Source organism: Charadrius vociferus, unplaced genomic scaffold (genome assembly GCF_000708025.1).
Source record: "Charadrius vociferus isolate BGI_N301 unplaced genomic scaffold, ASM70802v2 scaffold52, whole genome shotgun sequence".
Classification (NCBI taxonomy): Eukaryota; Metazoa; Chordata; class Aves; order Charadriiformes; family Charadriidae; genus Charadrius; species Charadrius vociferus.
Window position 1 is genome coordinate 2,493,738 of NW_009647572.1, and position 21,428 is coordinate 2,515,165.

The 21,428-nt window shown below is 35.9% G+C and overlaps 1 protein-coding gene across 1 annotated transcript in view; it reads left to right on the forward strand.

The window, feature by feature from the left end:
- The window catches only part of ADAMTS20 (ADAM metallopeptidase with thrombospondin type 1 motif, 20), a 101,252-nt gene that overhangs the window by 54,427 nt on the left and 25,397 nt on the right, over positions 1-21,428 (forward strand). Inside the window, exons 18-28 of the mRNA XM_009880884.1 lie at positions 1-80; positions 1,201-1,327; positions 1,911-2,121; positions 2,662-2,826; positions 3,530-3,694; positions 5,443-5,565; positions 6,702-6,809; positions 7,498-7,662; positions 7,884-8,174; positions 8,503-8,664; positions 10,135-10,311. Of these exons, the coding sequence (XP_009879186.1) occupies positions 1-80; positions 1,201-1,327; positions 1,911-2,121; positions 2,662-2,826; positions 3,530-3,694; positions 5,443-5,565; positions 6,702-6,809; positions 7,498-7,662; positions 7,884-8,174; positions 8,503-8,664; positions 10,135-10,311 (1,774 nt within the window). The remainder of the gene's footprint in view (positions 81-1,200; positions 1,328-1,910; positions 2,122-2,661; positions 2,827-3,529; positions 3,695-5,442; positions 5,566-6,701; positions 6,810-7,497; positions 7,663-7,883; positions 8,175-8,502; positions 8,665-10,134; positions 10,312-21,428) is intronic.

The window sequence follows — 21,428 nt, forward strand, 5'->3', positions numbered from 1 at the left end:
TATCCCAATAGAAGAGAGAAGTGATCTGTTTACGTGGGATCCTTACGGACCCTGGCAAGACTGCAGTAGGATGTGCCAAGGTACCGTGAATTCTTTTGTCGCCAGAAACAAACACTCAATGGCATTTAGGAAGGGACTAGTCTTCAGTACTGTGATTTGTCACCCTTACTTGTAAGGAAGAAGCTCAGCACTCCCAGTAAACTTTGGGTGCAACAGAGCCTTTAAGGACAGAATGACTTCTGATTTTTGTTTTGCTATTTTCACTATTTATGCAATGCAATTCTATATTCAAAACTACTTTTGTGTTCCTTTCTTTTTTAGCCATAGGAGTGGTTTATTTAAAAAAAAAAAAAAAATTGAATCAAGTCTAATGCATCCTTAGAAACCAGTATTGTATATCTACTACTATGTATTAGGCTTCCATTATCCTGTTTCCAGATGGTCACTGATTTGCCTAGTATCTCTCATAAATATTTATTTGCCTTCTTTGGTTATCTGCTACATGGGGTGAAGCTATTTAAAGACATCTTTTACAAAGTCTTAAGTGTTGTTCTGTAGACCATTTCAGTGTAAAAATAAAACTGCAATATGTATGAAGTGCATATATAAAATATACATACACAGATTTTTGATAGATACTCCTATTAGCAGATGCTAGAAATGCCTGTAGATATGTGATGGTGAGTTTCTTCTGGTTTTGAGTCAGGCTGTAGACACGGTCATGTGCTAGAGCAGCAGAGCATCTGTCAACTGCGGTACTTCTCCCAGCACTCCAGATCTTTTAGGTACCCTGTGATCAAATTTTCTAACCTTCCTTAAAGAAAAGAATCACAACCTCTAAGTTAACATGGTGGCTTGAAAATTTGGTAATTAGCAAAGGGCAGACGTGATGCACTTGGAATACTTAGCCTGATGAATAAAAGGACTGTTGCACTCTTGCAGTTTTCTGGGAGTTGATATCCTCGTGAGACCACTGTAGTACAGCTGGGAGATGGCAGGGGTGACTGGGACAAGGTTGTTCTCCCCCTCAAATGTAGTCAGCTGCACAAAGCAGCATGTTTGTACAGAATCTGCTATATACAAAGATTTGTGTTAATGGGGCATCTCAGTTAAATTCCTAAATGATGAATGGAATCCATTAGTGTAAAAAGGCACTGTTATTTTAGCCCTTTATTTGCTTTTTTTTTATTCCTTTTTAAGGTATTCGAAGAAGAAGGATGACATGCATACGTAAAAGTGATCATGTGGTAGTCTCTGATCAAAGATGTGAACATATACCCACTGTACCAGATGTCTTTGAGGAATGTAATACAGAGTGTGAATTAAGGTAAAAAGAGGTTCCTAACTAATGGAGGTGTTGTGTGGTCTTACATATTGTTGTTGATAGAGATTGAAACAAAATAATTGAGATTGCTTTATCCTCTGTCTCTCCACCCCTCTCTACCTCTGTCATCTCTCCTGTCTCTCCCTCCTTTCCTCAAATCTTTTGGTATAATGGGTTTATACATGAGGTTTGCACCTCTGAATCTAAGTAGAACTAGTGTACTTATCTAATTTTTATTGGTAAAGTACAAAATCTTTTGTTAGGATTGTGAATCTGTTCTATATATCCTGCCACAAAAAACTTGTATAGCTGGGCAGAATACATATTTCACCAGAATTGTACCCACAACTGGAACTAATTTGAAACAGACTTGTGTTTTTGCACTCCAAGAAAGCCCGCACTGAAGTGTTCAGAGAATGAACAGTTAAAATTATAGCTTACATTTTTCAAAGTCACCTAGGAGATTAAGGCAAAAGATCCTTTAAATTTAAAAAGAGGTTTTTAAGCACATGAGTCAAATTCTTTTATATTGCTTTGAAAATTCCAGTCATGAGAGAGATTTTACTGTTTAACTTTATCCTTGTAGGTGGCACAATGTTGGCAAAAGTGATTGCACATCAAAGTGTGGCCCAGGGTATCGGTCTATAGAGATCCACTGCATCAGGTACTCTATTTCAAAAGGAGTCAGTGCTCCAGTGGATGATAAGTACTGTGGTCATCAGCAGAAACCGCCAACCAGAGAGCCCTGCCACGGTGACTGTATGTTAACAAGTTGGCACTACACAGAGTGGTCAGAGGTATGAATTCAAAACCTTATAATTGTACCATTATAGTTCTGGTTAGCATTCATATCAAAGTTTTATTTCTATATCAATTTTTTTTTTTAGTGAAAGTAACTATAAGAAAATGTTTGACAAATGCAGAGTTGTAGGAGGAGCTAATACCAATCTTTATATTTCAGCAACTTCCTCATATTTTTGTAAGAAACTGTAGCTAAATTTTTTGCAGCTTGGTTTTGGAAGTCAGCAGAGAAGATCTGGTGGTTAAAGGTGTATATTTTGTTTACAGTCTTAATAATTTAGTTCTGAGAGTATTTTGCAGAAAAGGAATAAGTGTAACTTCAGCTTTAATGTTTATTAAAGAGTTTTATCTTGGAACTACTAAACAAGTTGCCAGATTTGTCTGATGTGAACATATTAGCAGTCTGTGGATTAAATGTAGGATACATTTGTGTAAGACAATCATTAATGTTTTTCACCTTGAAGACTGGTAGTGTATTTTGACCTGGTTTTATCATGTTATGTTTCCTGTTTCATAATATTGTCTATACACCGCAGTGTTCCAGGAGCTGTGAAAGAGGCGTCAGAACAAGAGAAGCTTTTTGTATCAACAATTTGGGTCGTCATCTTCCTGACAGAGAATGCCAGGAACTTCCAAGAGTTGTAACACAGAGTTGCAATGAATTCTTATGTCCAACCTGGTCTGTTAGTGAGTGGAGCGAGGTAATGAACCATGTAAAACTTAAGACACCTTTAGTCCTTGTCATCGATATTAAAATAAGCTGCTTTAAATGTTGGGGTCTTTTGTTCTGGCTATTTTGGGGCACACAATAATAAAAATTCTGAAGTCCTAGGGTTTTGCTGATATACATCCCAGATGTACAAATGGGAAGAGAACTTCTGAAAAACACACCTAGAATTTATTGTTCTCTGAAATGTTGTTACATTAAAAAAGGTAGCAAAGCTATTTGAACATCTGTCTGCAGTAATATGCATACCTTCCTTTTTTTATGAAGCAATGAGAACCATCCAGCCAATGGAAGAACAGAATTATATCCATTTTATTATAGATTGTATGGGTATAAAAGAATCACAGGTAGTTTAAACATTTTTCCTGTGAAAGCTCTGACATGTGCACTCATATTTTAAACAAGTATTCTTTGTTCTAATGGAAATAAATGATCTGTACGTTGTTCTCATATTTTTGTAGCTTTAGAAGTTTAATCGGGATTCCTTTGTATCAGCATTTGAGTTGATGTTTACAGGAAATTGAAAGGTCATAAAAGAACTAGTTCTGTTGCACTACTTACATTCATCAAATATTTTTGTTATTTATGTGATCTTTAAAATCCAACAGATTACTAAAAGTGAAACCATTAATGCAGATTCATGTCTTTACAAACTGATGACGTGAATAATTTTGCAGTGTCCTGTGACATGTGGCAAAGGAATGAAGCATCGTCAAGTGTGGTGCCAACTTAATGATGAACAACTGAGAGATGATTTCTGTAATCCAAATAATAGACCAGAATCAATAACACCATGTGAACTTCATGAATGTGCATCATGGCAAGTAGGGCCTTGGGGATCAGTGAGTACACAAGGATTCCTGGCTTCTTGTTGTCTAGTTTGGACTATGAGTGATCACAAAACAATATCTTTTAAATATTTTAATTGGATCTTAAGCAGTTACTTTAGTTGAATTGATTCGCATGTTTGTTTGCTCCTGTTGGCTATCTTAACCTGTAATTTAGGAACACCCACATGTAAGCTAAATGCCTAAAATAGTTATTGACCCTAAGCCTTAATATCAAAGATGCTTTTACATATGAATGTATTGCATCTCCAGAATAATGAAAATGTAGATAGCAAACTGTTCAGGTGAATGAGATAGGTAAAAGACCAAATACCTACAGGTGTGTGGACATATTTAAGTGGTAGCTTTAATTAAGATTATAGAAGTGTATATGCTAATAATAAGAGGCAAAAAGACTTAGTATTCTGTTGTTATGTCTTGTTTTGACCTTCAGTGATAAAAGATCTGCTATCTCTTTATGTGAAAGTGCTGTTGAAAAAATAAGTTCCTGTGTGTAATGATGTTCATCTAATGTATACCAGAGTGGCTTCAAAATTCTGGAAAAAAGGGAACTAATTTGCGAAGGAAGCTTTTGTCACCAAATAGATGAGAATTAATTAAATAATAATAAGGTACTCAATTTCATGGAGCTTTCATAAAATCAGGTTACTCAATCCAACAGAAGTGTTGGATTAGTCAGTGTTTATTGGACGTTAGTGAGAATTCGTAACTGAATAGCACCTAATTATGTAATTTTTTACTTACAACCTGTTAGTAAAATACAGAATAAATATACGTTTGGAAAAAAAGTATATTAAGTTAAACATTTATTTTTTTTATAGGACTTTTCTCATGTAATATTTTTTTGTGTTAGAGATAACCACACTGTTGTCGAACATAATGTTGATTTCCTTCTGACTAATCTTCTGATCACAAGGTGCTGGCTTTCTATTCCTACAAGCTAAATGCAAAAATGAAATAAAAAAAATTAATTCAGTCCCATGGTATAATTCTTCTGAATGAAAAAAACACTGGGTATGGACTCGCTGGAATAGCTTGTGCAAGCAATTTACGAATCTATTTCACTGGAGCAGAGCTTTCCATTGCAGTTTTTCCACCGTATCATGTGGTAATAGCTATTCAAGACTGAGTTTTTTTTACCAGTATTTTTGCTTGAACCACAACATTTATAGGATGGGCTTTGTTGTAATATTTTCAGCCATCTGTCATTTTCGGTGCCTTCTTTGAGTGTGCTCTTGTCAAACTCTGTAGTGAAGGAAAAGATATTTAACAGCTGCAGCTAGTGATTCGTTTGGAAGCCACCCCGTTCCTCCACACGCACACACACGCACATGCGTGTGCGCGCACACACACACACACACAGAGTTCCTCTACCCCAGTTTTTATTGCTGAGCATGACATTATATAGCATGGATTGTCCCTTTGATTGGATCAGGTCAGTTGTCCTGGCTGTATTCTCTCCCAATCTCCTGCCCACTTCCAGCCTGCTCACTGCAGGGCGTAGAAAGGGGAAAAAGAGAAAGCTTTTATCCCGCACAAGCACTTTTCAGCAATAGCCAAAATATTGGCGTGTTGTGGACACTGTTTAAGCACCATATGGTCTGCCATGAAGAAAGTTACCACCATCCCAGTAGTCATTCCTATTCATTCTAGAAAGAATTTTAAAATAGAAAACTTAATTTAAAATTAAATCTGATTATAAATAGTGCTATTTCAAGTGTGTGAAATTATTGATTTAACAGTGTACTGTAACATGTGGACGTGGATACCAGATGCGTGCAGTCAAATGTGTTACTGGGACTTACAGAGTTATTTTGGATGATGACAGGGAATGTAATGCTGCTACTCGTCCTAGAGATAACCAAGTAAGTTAAAAAATACCTTTCAGTTGATTGTACTTTTTGGTTAAAAGCATCTCAATGCAAGTGTTGTCTACTGAGTCTTTGAAGGAACTTGCAGAAAATGAATTCTAAAATGAGAAAAAATTACTGAATCTGCTTTTTCCTGAACTTCAAATTTGGCCTAGGGAATTAAGTAAAAGAAGAGTAATTTGGAGATTAGAGATTTTGAAATTTGGTGTAGGATTGAAAGGGTCCAAAGACCTTTGATTATTTGGGGGGAATGGAAACTCTAACATGTAGAATATTTTAAGGAGACTGCTTGCCATGATGCTTAACAGCAGCACCAAGCTGGCTTGGTATTCTCTAAAATTCTGCTTCTATATAGCTCTCAAAAGAGCAGCATGTTTACTTGAAGAAAGCTTCAGTTGTTGGAATAATACTAATTCAAAACGGTATAGACATGAATTATGATTCAATATGGTATTAATGTAGTTCTTTAACTGAGACAAGAAGAAAAGGTAACTTACTTCATCACTTCCCTTAATTTAAATCTATCATTTTCCAGAAGAAATGTTTTCAACACAGTCAGTGGGTTTACCTTTACCTGAAAGCAATAGGTGTCTTAGGTGCTATGCATTAATATGCTGAACTGGCCACTAGATTGATATATCTCATTTATATGCAGCTAAGCTGGTAACCACATACCTCCTTGAGGGTATACTCTACTTTTTGTCTCAAGAAGAGGAAAAGAAAGGATTCAGTGGTCCAGAGTAAATCAGTCACGAGTTACCACCCCTCTGATGGCTTCTTGAATAAGATTTCAGAATACAACAGCCAACTAATTAGTATAAATTTATTTCCACTTACATAGAAGTTGCCCAACACAGTTCTTTCTCAAAATGCAAATATTACTAGTTATTACTAATACTGTTTTAACATCAAGTAAATTTTCTTTGCCTCTCAATTTGAAACAAAACAAAACAATTCAATGAAAAGCCTTTGAATAACGCCAGAGGAAAGTTGGAAGATGGTATGTACTTACTAATTAATGCTAGCTTATTGTAATGGTAGAATCTATGTCTCTGGGAGCCATTTGCTTTATATTTTTCTATTCCAAAATGTATATTTTGAAAGCTTTTTTTTTTCTCTCACCCCCACAGGAATGTGAATTGCCCTCTTGTCCAGAAAATACAAAATTATGGACTACATCACTTCCTGTAGTTCATGTGGGGAAGGTGACCCAATGGAGATATGGATCTTGGACCCCAGTATGTAATGTAATAATAGTCATATCTTGCAGAGCAGTCCTCCATTCCTTCACCATTTTTTCCATAAAGCTCTCATTAGTATGTTTTTCAGGCTGAAATCTGCTTGGGATAAATTTTAAAGGAACTGTAATTTTTTTTTTAAGAACTTGTTTCTTAAGGAGGAGATAGACACTCACAGAAAATTCTGTGTGCTTCAAATCTAGCCAGAGAAAATAAGAAGGAGGAAAAAACAGGATTCTAGGAGCTGGGATTCTTGAACAAAATAGCTTTCATATGATTGAGTGTGCAAGGAAGTGGTTTTTTTTATAAATAATTGATCAGTTTCTGAGTATGGAGAACATCTTTCATTCTAAAATATGATTCAAATATTTTATGTGAATAGGAGTATTAAACAGTTTGGGTCTTTAAAAGTCTAATTTTACATAATTTGTAAAATAAACATTATAAAATATGGTTAAGGCCATGGAATTGATTTCCAAGCCAACAGGAATTCTTAAGGCCTAAACCATTCAGCAATATTTCACTTTCCTTCCTGAATGCATGGCTCTATCAGAGCGAGATGGAAATCTGGCTCTCGGTGTTTAAATCTGAAGTCAAGCTGATACTAAGCCATGTTAGAGTTTTAGATGCTTGCATGATCCTGTTTTGGTCTCCTAAAGTGCGATGAGCTTGGATTATTCTCTGACAGTGCTCTGCGTCCTGTGGGAAGGGCGACCGTGCTCGCTATGTGAGTTGTAGAGATGCTGATGGAGGAATAGCCGATGAATCTTTCTGTGCTCATTTACCACGACCAGCTGAAATTTCAAGCTGCTTTAGCCCATGTGGAGAGTGGCAAGCTGGAAATTGGTCCCCTGTAAGTATTAATTGTAATTCTTTTTTTAAAGGCGTTTATTTAGATTATTGGCCAAAGTCCCTGGTTAGAAATTGGGACTTCATATTCTGTGCAAGTGTGATTGAAATTGCTTCCCTAGAAAAAACAAATTGTATGTTTCTTATTGTCAAAAGTAAATATAAATGTCTTTGGTTATTAATTATCAATGTTCTGTTACAAACATTGGGTTAATTTTTGGTCAGTGCACAGTTACGTGTGATAGTGGAATAGTAACAAGACAAGTTATCTGTGTCAACTATCATCAACAAATCAACGAGAATTACTGTGATCCTGAAGGCCGACCTTCTGAAGAACAAGAATGTAACATGCCACCGTGTCCGCCAGTTTATCGTCACATTCCGAAACCACATGACCATCCAAGCCAATTTCCAGAAATAGGTTACCTTCCAGTACACCATCCACAAGGCAATATAAACCAGTGGAACCGTCCCTCTGCGGGAGGATATCAATGGAGAACTGGACCCTGGGGAGCAGTAAGAATTTTTTTTAAATATATTAATTTTTTATCTCACATGTGTGTTCACATTTTTAGAAATATTATTGCAGTACAGATTTGGTCAAAAGAGAAGCACATTTATTTTAAAAAATATTTTTATTATTATGATGAAGAATAAATAAAAAAAATATAATTTTTCTGCGATTTAAATTTTAAAATACTTATACATAGTAGTAATTTTTGTTGGCAAATTTCAGTTTTGAAAGTTAAGATTAAAAAATAATAATTTTAAGTTGTTTTAACCAACATATTTTACATTTTCCTGATTATGCAATGGTTATATGTATGTTTACATGTTTCGGCAGTGCTCTAGTACTTGTGCAGGTGGATTTCACCGTCGAGTTGTAGTGTGCCAAGATGAGGAAGGAAGAAGTGCTAGTTATTGTGATGAGGCAACAAAACCTCCAGAGTCAAGACACTGTGATTCTGGACCCTGCCCGCGATGGAACTATGGGAACTGGGGAGAAGTAAGATCATTTCACTTTGAAAGGGAAACATTATTCACCACATAGTCTTGGAAATAGTAACATAATTATTTGACTGTGAATGGAACTGAACACCATTTTTTTTAAAAGTTATTTAAAAAGAATGATTTTCAACCTGTTTATCTAAACTTTGTTCTTTGATGAGATCAAGAACTGTAGTGTAAATATGAGTAGTGTAAATATACATCCAAAAGAAGTATTGTGTGAGGCTAAGGATGCACAACATGTAATTGAGTGCTACAGTAGCTTCTTAAATCTTGAGACATACAAAATTATTTGCTGCCGCAAAAAGATGAATTGTATGCAGAAAAGCCTCAGTGCCTAAGAAAAAAAAATGAGCACAAGAAGCTATAAAGAAACTTTATTACATCAAATTTCACAGGTACTGACTAGAATAACTGCAAGTAGTAGTATCTACTGGGTTGTAGTTACAAATTACCTGTATGAAGACAGGATTGTGCATCTAAAAGGTGTGCCTGGGTTAGACATTTTGGTGAGACATTGTGCATTATTGGACAAAGAACAGTTTTTCCATGCCATGTAATGTCATATCTTGACCATGCATTCTTGCTCAGACAGTACAGAAGGCGTTAAAGCTGGATTAGTTTGGCATTCATTCTAATCTAACCTCTTGTGATTCCTGCCCTCTCTTCTTATTCTTGATACATCAGTATCGAGAGGTGGGAAAAGAAGAATTGTCTGAGTGCCTTTTTCACTTTTCTTCCCCCACTTCCCCTCTTTTTGGGCGGATCCAGCCATTTAGTTCTCAAGGCCAGTCTGAGTGTCGTGTTTTTTCTGTCCATAGCTGCAGACTTGGGAACCAGCTAATGCAGATGCTGCAGTTTTTGTCTAATTTGGAATCCTCTGAAATACAGTGAAAAAGCTGTAAACTATTGGAACATGCTCAGTTTTGATCAGATTGTTTTTAATAGCTCAGTAGCAATGAGAATTAGTATTTTTGTCTGGTATTGCAGAATTACAAGAAAACAAAACCCAGAAATCACATCTTATTAGTATTTTATACTTAGTCTGTATAAGCTAGACAGGAGAAAGTGTGCCCAGTGTCTGAGTTTTATCTTTTTTGGCAGGGAAAACTAGTTTTAAGACCAATTTCCATCTTTTCCCTCTCTCAAAGAGAGATATATATGCACATTTATTCTCACAAATGGGTACTTCTCCTTGATGGAGTAGATTCTCTGTGACTGAGACTTTTTGTAGAAAATCACTTGAGAAATTGTAAAAATGTAGTTTGATAAATGTTTCAGTGAGAGAATTGTTTTTTCATCATATAAGATTAGACTGTAAATCCTTATTCTTGACTTGAGTGTCCAGGGAATATGAAAATAGACATAGTAAATAATGACATGTACTAGTTATTGCTATATCTTTTTGGTTTAATGGTTTGTGATGACTCTCCTAACAAAATATTGCATATAAAATTCTGTATTTCAGTGTACTCAAACTTGTGGAGATGGAATAAAGACAAGACTGGTGATTTGTCAGCTTCCTACTGGCCAAATGTTGGGTGATCAAAACTGTGAAATTCTAGACAAGCCACCTAATATGGCACAATGTAATGTGCATTCTTGCCCTGGTGATGTTTCATGGCATCGGGGACCGTGGAAATCGGTACGATAGCATTCACTAATATTTTCTGCTTTCTTGTTCTTTCTGTCACTCTATTTCCCCTTGCCTTTTAAAAATCCCGTTATTTTATTTGATAACAGTGAAATAATAATGCATGTGAAAAATCATCTATGTAATTTTATTAAGCAATTGTTCCTGCAGTCATTGAATTAAATGGGAAACAGCCATTTACTTCAGTGGGAACAGTATCATGCTCTGTAAAACATCATAGGGAATATTTTGAAAATTACCAGAAATCATCATAGCTGATAGCAATACCTAATAGGTTTTTCTATTTTGAAGGATTATGATTTGATCTGTTTTTAAATTTAAAAGTATATGCTGTAATTTATACTGTAGTATTATCTATATATTTATATTTGTAAAAAGAAAAAAAACTTTTTAGTGCATAACTTTTTTCTAATAGTATATTTAAGTATAAAATAACTCACACACATGTATATTACACTCTGTCATCAAACATTTTACTCCGTATTACGTGTACATTTGTGTATAAAAGTTTATATTTGTGGTTTTAAAACAGTGACTAATTAAAACTGTCTATGTATAATTATGTATGTAACTATAATATGTTATTGTCTTCATGTCACTGTCTATTAATGTGTAAAAATGCCTACAATAATCACCATTAATCTTTAAAATTGCCACTAGCAGATTATTAACATACTGAAGTAATCATTGCAAGCTCTACCATATAGAGTACATTATATTTCCCAAGCTGTGAATTTGACAACAATATTTTTTATTGTGCTCAATTCTAAGGAGAATAATGGCAATCAAAGGAGGTTGGATCCAGTTCCGGTTCCTCTGAAATCAGTTAAAAACTTGTCATTAACATCCCTGGGAGATGGGCTGGGACAACAGTTGTTTGGTGGTTTTTTTAAATTAATGAACTTACGTAATTTGGTTCTTTGAATTAACATGGAAGCTTTTTTAAAGATATTGTCCCATTTCAACTTTAAATGATATATTAGTGTTTATATATTCTATTCTAAATTATTGCAAATAGACTTTAAAGTGAAAGTTTGAATTAATAATTTACCACAGTTATCTTTCTTCCACTGTGCAAAACAGTTTTGATTTTGTTTTTAACAGACACCAGAGTATCTTATTTAGCTATTAGCCAAATAATTAGTGGTGACTTGTTAATGCTTAATTAATGATGTACTTCAGGTGCTGAGAAGAAAAGCAGGGCATTCAGCACACAGTTGCCTTTGAACTCCATATTTGTTTTCCTTTTAGATCGAGAGTATATTCACAGCCTGTTCATTCCCTGAGTCGTGCAGTTTGTCCTGCACTATTAGGTTATCTGTAAGCTAATGTAATGTATTGTAAATGTTGCACGTGGCTTAGTTTTGCAAAGATTTTCATGTTGGTTTATATCTCCATTGACATAAAAAGCCAATTTAATCCTTCAAAAAAAAAAGTTTAAAATGGCACCTAGTTGTCAGAGAGAGAGTTTGTGGCCTCTGTTTTATATATGCTTGCAAGCCCTGTGGTTATTCAGTAAGAATTTTAATTTTGTCACACTGTCACATGGTGTTGCGCAGAAACAAACGGGGCAGATGCAGGAAATAAAAGCAGGCTCACGTTAAATATGCAGTCACTTTTTAGTAATATAGCTAGCTTGAACGCTGCCAACACACAAACTTTAGTTAACTTTTGTTGCTGTTTAAACAGAGCAAAATTTATTCATTGAGGGCGACTGGTGAAAGTGCAGTAAAAGCTTTAGTCACAGAAACACTGTTGTAGCCCAGCACAGCTTTGTTTAGCCTTCACCTGTGGGTGGTTCATGAGTGATGTTGATGTGATAGTTTGGCAATAGATCTGCCTTTCTGGCATACAATATGTTCTAATATAGAGCATCTAATATGTTAATGACTGGACGCTCTCTGGAGGCTGGAGGCATCAAGCATGTCACAACTACACTTATTCCCTTCTCTATAAAGACAGCAAGAACCAGATAAAACACAATTTATATTTTTGATAGAAGTATTGAGTAATATTTATGTGTCTGGACAGCAATGCATTACACTTTTATCTCTGCTAGTGAGATTCCAATATCAAACTTAGGTAGAAACTGAAAGACGCGACTTCCCACATGGAGTGCAATTTGTCGTAATGGATTCTGCCATCTTTTATTCTTGGCGTGAGTAGCACAAATGTAGTACAAGGAGAGGGTGCGTAGAAGGAAGGACATTTCTGAGCAATTGCTTTGCGTGGAATAACTCCTTGACCTCCTTGAACATTGGTCCTGTCTCTGGCCCAGCCAGGTCAGAAATGGGTATCAAAATTGCTTAAAAAACCTCTTCCTCATTCTAATGTAGCTTTTAGTTCAAACATGATTATACAAAGCTTTGCTAATGGATTATTCCAGCTTTTAAGTAGCCAGATAGTTTCCTCTTGGATTTCAGATTCCAGCAGAAATAGATTCAGAGAAAGTCACGTTAGCTAAGACTTATTCAGAAACCTGAGTCAATAACCTGATCCACTGTATAGAAGGATTGTTCTAGTTTATCAGTTGTCTCTGTCTTTTATGCTGTCTTCCATATTGGGGCATTCTGACTTCTTCCACTAACTATCGCTATATATTTGAGGATAGAAGACTTTTAGCAATATGCCTCGAAAATACATTTCTTTCAGTTTTTGATTCATTTTACACAACATAATTAAAATAAAACGTATCTTGTAAATGCACAATAGGACAGTTGCAAGGAATGTTCTGTTTATGATTTGAAGCCAGAATTCTGGTTGATGCTTTCTGCAGTTTAGCAGCTATGTTACGCGTTATAGTGTCTGCCTATGGCTACCAGAGCTGACCGTTACAAAGCTTAAAGGTTACATGCTCCTCTGTTGCCAGTTTCTGCAGCTGCCCAGTGGGATGTGAGGCAAGTAAATCTCAAATTCTAAAGGGTCATATCACTCCAGGAAACTTTCTCAGAAATATTATGCATATTCAGAAACTTTGATTCTTTGAATCTTTGAAACTTTAATTCAGTCCAGAATTTTTATATTGTGCCAGTCCAGAAACGCGCTCTAAAGTTTTACAGGGTGAGTGGCTTGAAAACTCATCCGTTTATCCTTTTGCCTGTAATTTGAATTAGTTTGATCTGGAGGTCATTGAGAGACTGATAGTGATCTTTTTAGAATGTAGGTTATGTTTTCTGCCCTCTTAGCTTCGTGCAAGTTTTGAAGCAGATTTTCTTGAATAACTGAATCATGCACATCTCTTTTTTTGGTTTTATTTTTTATCAAGACCCAAAGGAAATGGAGTGGGTTTACACCCAGCCCATGCATCTTGAGGAACTCTGCCCTGTTTTCAAAGGATATTGCTGTCAATTCTTAATGTAAATGAGGTTGAAAAATACACAAACCTTCCTAAATGCAAGTGTTTCAAAATTCAAAACATTTGATTTCAAGATCTAAGTATACTACCTCTTTTTGCTATACAAAAATTACAATAGAGATGCATATATTTTGATACTTACATATTTGTACATATTTATATGTTAAATAATACTTGAGGTAAATACGGCTGCTTATTTTAATGGAGTTGCACCACCAGTAAATTTGGCCCATATATCTTGGATATTTTTCTTTTAGACTACTCTGGTTTCATTGTTGAAGGGATTGAGGCAATGATCCAAAACTTCATGAAAGAATGAATAATTTACAAGCTAAAAAGTATGGAAACCATATGTCACAATATATAATGTCAAGAAAAGTTCCATAGCATTCTGACAGCTGGCTAAGAGTGCTTTGTTCCAGTATAGACTTTTATTGTATCCCTTCTTTCCACAGTGCATTATTGGATTTTTGTGTTTAGTCCATGCAGTAAGACTTCTGGTTTATTGTATTTACTTTCATCAGAGTGGTTCAGGTTTTCTGACCCTAATGACAAGAAGTTGTTTTTTACTTCAATCATGAAAAGAGTATTACAAATTCACAAAGATACCATAAGGTTTTAAATCTGAACCATAATCACAGAATCTCCTAGATTGGAAAAGACCTGTAAGATCATCTAGTCCAATCATTAACCTCTCACTGACAAGCCCACCACTAAACCATGTCCCTAAGCACTATATCTACACGACCCTTAAATACCTCCAGGGATGGGGACTCCACCACTGCCCTGGGTAACGCGTTCCAATGCCTGATGACCTTTTCAGTAAAGAAATTCTTCCTAATATCCAATCTAAACTTCCCTTGGTGCAACTTGAAGCTGTTTCCTCTTGTTCTGTCACCTGTTACTTGACAGAACAGGTCAACTCTCACTTCTCTGCAACCTCCTTTCAGGTGTGGCGATTGAAAGACAGGGACTCTGATATGCAGGATCGAAATCAGCTTTATTAAGCAAGCGTGTTCTTTATATACTTTTCTACTACGGGCGGTAACTTTCTACTTTACTTGTTTACACCATCGCGTACTCTAAAAGATCATGTTCCCACCGAGAAGGGAATCTCTCTTCCCTGTGAACAGCAGCTCTTTATCTAGGGAGGAGCTTCATACAACTTCATTGTCTGCCAGAACAGTGCTGCAGCTGCTTATTCCTCCCTATTAGTTCTACCACACTTAACCCTTCTTTTGCCTCAGTCCCCACATCAGGTAGTTGTAGAGAGCGGTAAGGTCTCCCCTGAACCTCCTTTTCTCCAGGCTAAACAACCCCAGTTCCCTCAGCCGCTCTTAATAAGACATGTGCTCCAGACCCCTCACCAGTTTCGTTGCCTTTCCTTCTTGTGGTGAGGGGCCCAAAGCTGAACACAGTACTCAAGATGCAGCCTCCCAGTAGGTTTAACAATTTTGTGCTAGAAGAGCTGTAGATAATCTGTCTTAATCGAGTTCAAGAATGCTACTTTGTTACTTTCAATATACAGCTTTTCTTCTTTTGAACAGCATTCCCCATGTCCACATGCTTTAGTATTTTTAGCCAAACAATCATCTGTTACTGACAAAAAGTTATGTAGAAATATAATCAAATCAGCTGTTAGTTGGATCAATAGTTATATTTAGATATGACAAATCTTCAGATGAATAGTGCAGATACGCATACAATCTTGCAGAGCTTTCATGTGTAGCACCAATGTAAAGTAGCTACACTAGAGAATAAAATACTTTTAGCAGTACTTGGCTGGGAAATAATTTGACACACGGTAGCAACCTAGGAGATTTCCAGTGCCAAAGCCCTGGCCTGGTACCTGGGCAAAATGTGTAATCATAGAATACCAGGTTGGAAGAGATTGGAAGGATCATCTGGTCCAAACTTTCTTGGCAAAATCACAGTCTAGAAAAGATGGCCCAGCACCCTCTCCAGCAGAATCTTGAACGTGTCCAATGTTGGGGAATCCACAGCTTCCCTGGGGAGATTGTTTCAATGGCTGATTGTGAAAAGTTTTCCTCTTGTGCCCAATTGGAATCTCCCCAGGAGTAACTTGTACACATTACCCCTCCTCTTTTCCATATGACTCCTTGTAGAAAGGGAGGTGCCATCTTTTTTGTAGCCACCCTTTAAATTCTGGAACATGGTGGTAAGGTCTGCCCTACGCAACGTGAACGTGGGTTTTGTTTTAGTCTTTCTTGTGCTGTTCAACAGGTGATAACTTTTACTTATCTACTATGCTTTTCTTATTGGATTTTTTTTTATGTTGCCTTCGCCTCAAGGATTGTATTTGGCAACAAACTGAAGCTTCCCTTTTTATCTCATTTTCTTTCAAGATTTTGTTATTTATCTCTTGGTTAAATAGTCATATCTTCCTTTATAGTCTCTTTTTCTATTCCTCCTAGGTTGTTGCTGCACAATAGAAAACAAGCATACATTTATCAAAATTCCTGATACGCGTGTGCTTTTACTGTGCTGCGTACCTTCGATTTTATGTATTTTCATACAGGTTTTATGGAATGTGAGGAGGAATTACACTGAAGGAATAAAATAGGCTATTCATATATGAGAAGACATTACCTTCCAGCTTCACATAGTGAGGAAAGTTTGTTTGCATTTTTGGATGACAAGAATTTTGATATATTTAGGAGATTGATTTTATTTTTGCTTCCCCATAGTTTTTCAGTGCTTACCAAAACCCTTGGAGAGCCAGGTGGCCAAACGGCAAGGTTCATGCTTAGGCAGTTGGTGGTAGCGGTTGATGTTACCTTGAAAACTTTGTTTCATTAAGGCTTTCATTCTTGTATGAGTTTGGATAGCAACCTAAATTTCATCAGAGAGATTTTAACCAGGTAGGTCACAACTTGAAATATATGCTGGCTTCTCATCCTTTCTCGTTCCTTTAGAAACAGTACATAACTGGATTAATGAATCCTGATTGTAACTGAGTATTACCTTAAGGTCGTTGTGGTAGTCTATTATAAGTAAATCCTCACGGCACATTTAAAACCAGATAGCTTGCTGTGTGCGTGTCTTATCTGAGCGGATGCGGCATATGAAGCTGCTATAACTTGAAGGTAACAAGTATTGCCACAAAAACGAACAGTTACGCCTTTGCTCTGTAGCATCCTCAAACAACCAGTCTTTGCGAGGTGTTGCAGTTTCCTCATCTGAACAGCTTCACATACAGTCATTGTACAGCTTTGTTGCTAAGCTCTACCAGTTATGGTTCAGAGCAGAGCAAAGAAAAGGTCCATCTTGAGGGTTTTATTTTCTGTTAGATTTTCTTGAAAACATCTGCATTTGGAATGTTATTTGAATACTAATGGAAGAGGATTTAAACTCTCTAGTGTGAGTTAATTGTAATGCAGTCATTAGCACTTTGTTTTCTTACATTTGTTTTTTTATCATGTTGGGCTTCATGCTCTTTTACTTCACATTTATATTGTCAGTTGAGTTATGATACATCCAGTTCTTTGCAAAGTTAAGACTTATGAAGAGTTCGTCCTAAAATTTTACCATATACCAGTTGCGAAGTCAGATAGTAACTGTACAATTCTTTTCTTAATTACTTTAAAGTTTTTACAGGTAGTTTCCGTAATTAAGGGGACCTCAGATTAAAAGTGGACAGACAACTTCCCCAAGAATAGTACTTGTGCAAAGTGCTTTTACGCTGTTCTAATGCTATTAAAAGAACAAAGCACTGACAACAAACTAGTCATGTCAATTGTATTTTGTTAGTCAAAAAACTGAGTATCACAGACAAGTGTTTCGCTAACTGTTCAAATTATATTAAAAAAGAAGTCCCACAAAATTACAGTTCAAGAATGTTTTTCTGAGTTCTTTGGGAACAATTTAAATCTGATTGTGCTGAGGTGCCTTTATGGTCAGTGATACAGGCAAGATTTGAGCCTTACAGAAGATAATTATATTTTGTTTGTCTGAAATGTTGATAAATTAAGATTATTTTTTTCCCCCCACTCTTAAGACTTTTATGTAATTTCATAAGTATTACTTGTGATTTCAGAGAAAATGGGCATTAAAAGAGTGGATTAGCTCATCTTCTAAGTTACCTTTAAGTGTCAGAAATTAGTCTTACTGCTATTACTGCCCTTCAGACACATAATGTAATACTCTTTAAAGTGGCTGTTTTTATGGTTCTTCAGTTTTCTTTTTAGTTGCTCCAGAATAATTTCAGTGTAATTCTGTCTTTGCACTTGTGGAAGAAATCTATTATTACTTTTAATGAACATAAACTTATTTTTTAAAAATTGACATCCCAGTCCCCTTCCAGTGTTGTTACTGCCAGGCATGCCACTGACTTCTGCAGGAGCAGAAGCAACCCAAACTTGCATAAGTAAAATATTTATTTGTTTTCATTTTCATGCAAAAAAATCTTGCTATGTATGATAAGTGCCTTCACTCACTTTTTCTAATGTGTAAAAAGTATTTATATCTTTAAAGATAATCTTTTATATTAAAAGGGAATTCAGAATCGGTGAGCTTGGTTTTCAAAACCAGCATCAGTCTTTTACCTCTACTTCTGCTGCTGCCTAATGTCGAACTTCAGAATACCTCATTACCAATACAGCACATTTATTTAATATCCCACTGGCTGAAATCTTAATGTTAGCATATGCTGTTCATTTTTTTAAAACTTTGGAAAAGGGGGGGGTGTGCCCTTTCAGAGATAACTGATAACATATGTCACTACCCAAATAATGTCATAAAACAGACTTGGGATAGTGGATTTCATTTAGGGTAATTCTGATAAGAATGAAAGAAAATACTTGTTTCCAAAATTCAAAAACAAATATTTGTGTACTGTTCATCAAGTTTAGAGGGAATTTCTCCATTTTGGTGCTATGTTGCCTGTATAGCTTGAAATAATAAATAAGTTATAATGTATGTGTGATAATTTAATTTAATGACTGTGACTTGTGTCTGTGAAATACAGTTGCATTTTAACCCTTCTTTTTTATGCATGTTGTGTGGCTTTGTGCTTATATTTAATGTGTCCTTTATTAAGGAATGCTAACGTTTAAAGTCCTTAAAAAAAAAAAAAAAAAATTTTAAAAAGAGGGGAGGTGGGGGGGTGGCAATGGGAACTAACCACTGAAAATGAAGGGTTTTAACCACGGAGTAATCTTTGTGTTGTAATGAACTTCATATGATATTTTAGTGACATTATTTTAATGTGGGAAGTGCTTATACTGGAACAGAAAAAAAAAAAAAGTATATGAACCTTGTCATTGGTAAAAGTAGCAATTGATGCCATTGGAAAACTGGAGTGGAATAGGTAGTTGGCACATGGTCTTTGATGGTAAAGCGTGAAGATAGTAGCTGTTGAACCTTTTGCTGGAGCTGTAACTTTATGGCCTAGTCCTGCTCCCACTTAGTCATTGACAAAAAAGCATAGAAAACGGTGGATCATAACGTAATGCTCAACTCAATCTCGAAGACGTAACATAATTTTTTACTCCTAAAACACTTTTGCATGAGGAGGTTTGCAGAACTTTCACACCCTCAATTTAGAAAGAAGACAGGAGTGGAACATAGTCAAAGTCAAAAAAAAAAAAAAATCACGGAAGGGGAAAAAAAGCAGGTGGTCCTTAATACCATACCTAAATATATATAGCCATTTAATGAGAATTAAAGGAATGTGAAGCTACCAGTGTATTTATTTCTTTTTTTTGCAGGCTTAAAACTTTCAGAAAAGCTGAAGGGTTCTGGCTGGTCAGATCCATGTAAAAATCATTCTGAGCTGCCTGTATATATGTGCCAGTTTTGAAAACCCCAGTCACAACTCATAAATATTGGTTCAAAGTGGTTTTGAGACCCAAATTTAAAAGTTATTAAACATATATTAAAGTATTAGCATTTCTGAAGGTTAATACACAAATATTTTGGTTACCTGGCATGTGTTAGGAAATGAACAAAATGTTCTGTAGTTCTCTATTATGGGAGTTCCTAGTCCGTCCTTTGAAAAGCGGTAATTGTGGGAGACTGATGATTCCACTACGGTGGACCGCTATATTGATCAGTGTATGTTCCAGCACGTATCTGTCTATAGCCCTTTCCCTCACGCTGACAGCAGGATTTGGCACTTACGTTTCCTACTGAATCAGACCTTCAGGAGCTTGCATGCATGCTCACATTTATGCATGTGATGTTGGAAAGATTGATCTGTAAGTAAACTGAAAATACACAGAAGAGTGGCTTAGGTCAAAAATAAACTGAAATTCTACATGTGAAGGTAGGTAACGTTATATTACTTATTATCTAAAATACACTCGTGAACACATTTTTGTGCCCAATTAATACTGAAAATAATTTGTGTTATTTTTCTTAATTCTTTAACTGATATTTAGTAAAGTGCCATAGAGTAATATTTTTGTATGCTTCTAAAAAGTTTGAAAAAAATTCTGACAATAGTGTATCGTTCCAGTATATATTGGGGTTTTTTTCTAGTTTTCTCTAAAGTTCAAATACAAAACCTTAGTTTTTAATCAAATGAAGAAAGTGAAGTGATACTTTTTTACAGAGCAGACAGATACACATAGCTCAGGTATTTGTTATTCCTTTCATTTCTGAGCTGCTGTTTTGCTGCTGCTAACATGACTAAAAATGATGAATCGGAGATCGCAGTTGCTGGGATCCAGTGTTTCTTCTGCTCATCTTTAGGTTTTTACAAACTGAGCTAAAACTACTTGGTCTACCGTTGTAAGACTGTATTATCTTTAGTTACTTTTGTAATTAGTTAATTGAAAGGACCCTATCTCTTAAGATTAAAAAAAAAGGAATCCGTAAACTGAAGTTTTAAATTATGAAAAGTATATAAACAAATGCTTTTTCCTGTGCAAATGGACCTTCCACACCAGAGATCCTCCACCATGTTAAAAATATGGCACAGCTTTAATTGTGAGGACCTATGAATAAAATATCACTCTCAAGGGGTGATCATTACTTTTCAGTGAGAATGCAGATTATGTCATTCCCACTCATTTGCTTGGTTTTCCCGAGCTTCACAAGAGACAGGAGGTTGTCCTCCCTGTGATGCAGTCTGTTAAATTGTGTCTGGGTGTTGGAAACAACAGTGAATTCACTTTGGTTTTTGTGGAGGTTCGTGAACACAACTGCTGGTTGGACACAGATACATCTGTTGTTCTCCTTTTGAAAAATCTATCCAGAAATTTGTCCTTTTATTGGAAACAGAAAAAAAATACCCTGTGTTTCTCTTGCTCACACCGGATTTCCCTGAGGCCTCCTACCTCCAGTTCTGCTGCTCTTCTTTCTTGATGCTTGCACTTTACTCACTGTCTCCAGTGCTGCTGTCTTCGTATAATTGCTCAAAGGCGTTACTCGTGTTACACGACTGTGGAGTAAAGAAAGATGAGACTTGCTGCAGTCTGCCCAAGTCAGCAATTCAACATCTGTAATGGTGTAATGGTAAAGGTGCCTATACCAAATACTTTCTAGGAGGTACTGAAGGCAAAGAGCAGGATTGCTGTTCAGCCTTGTCAATTTGACACAAATTTGTACTTCTAGATTAAGATTTTCAGAAAGACCTAGTGAGGGTCTAGCTCGGTTCCTGTATTCCACTGATTTCAGAAGGAGAGGTAAGGCAGAGTTGTCTGTTGGGGTTTTGCTTGGGGTTTTGTTTGTTTTTTATTTATTTATTATTTATTTATTTACCACTGTTCCTGTATTTTTAATTGTGATT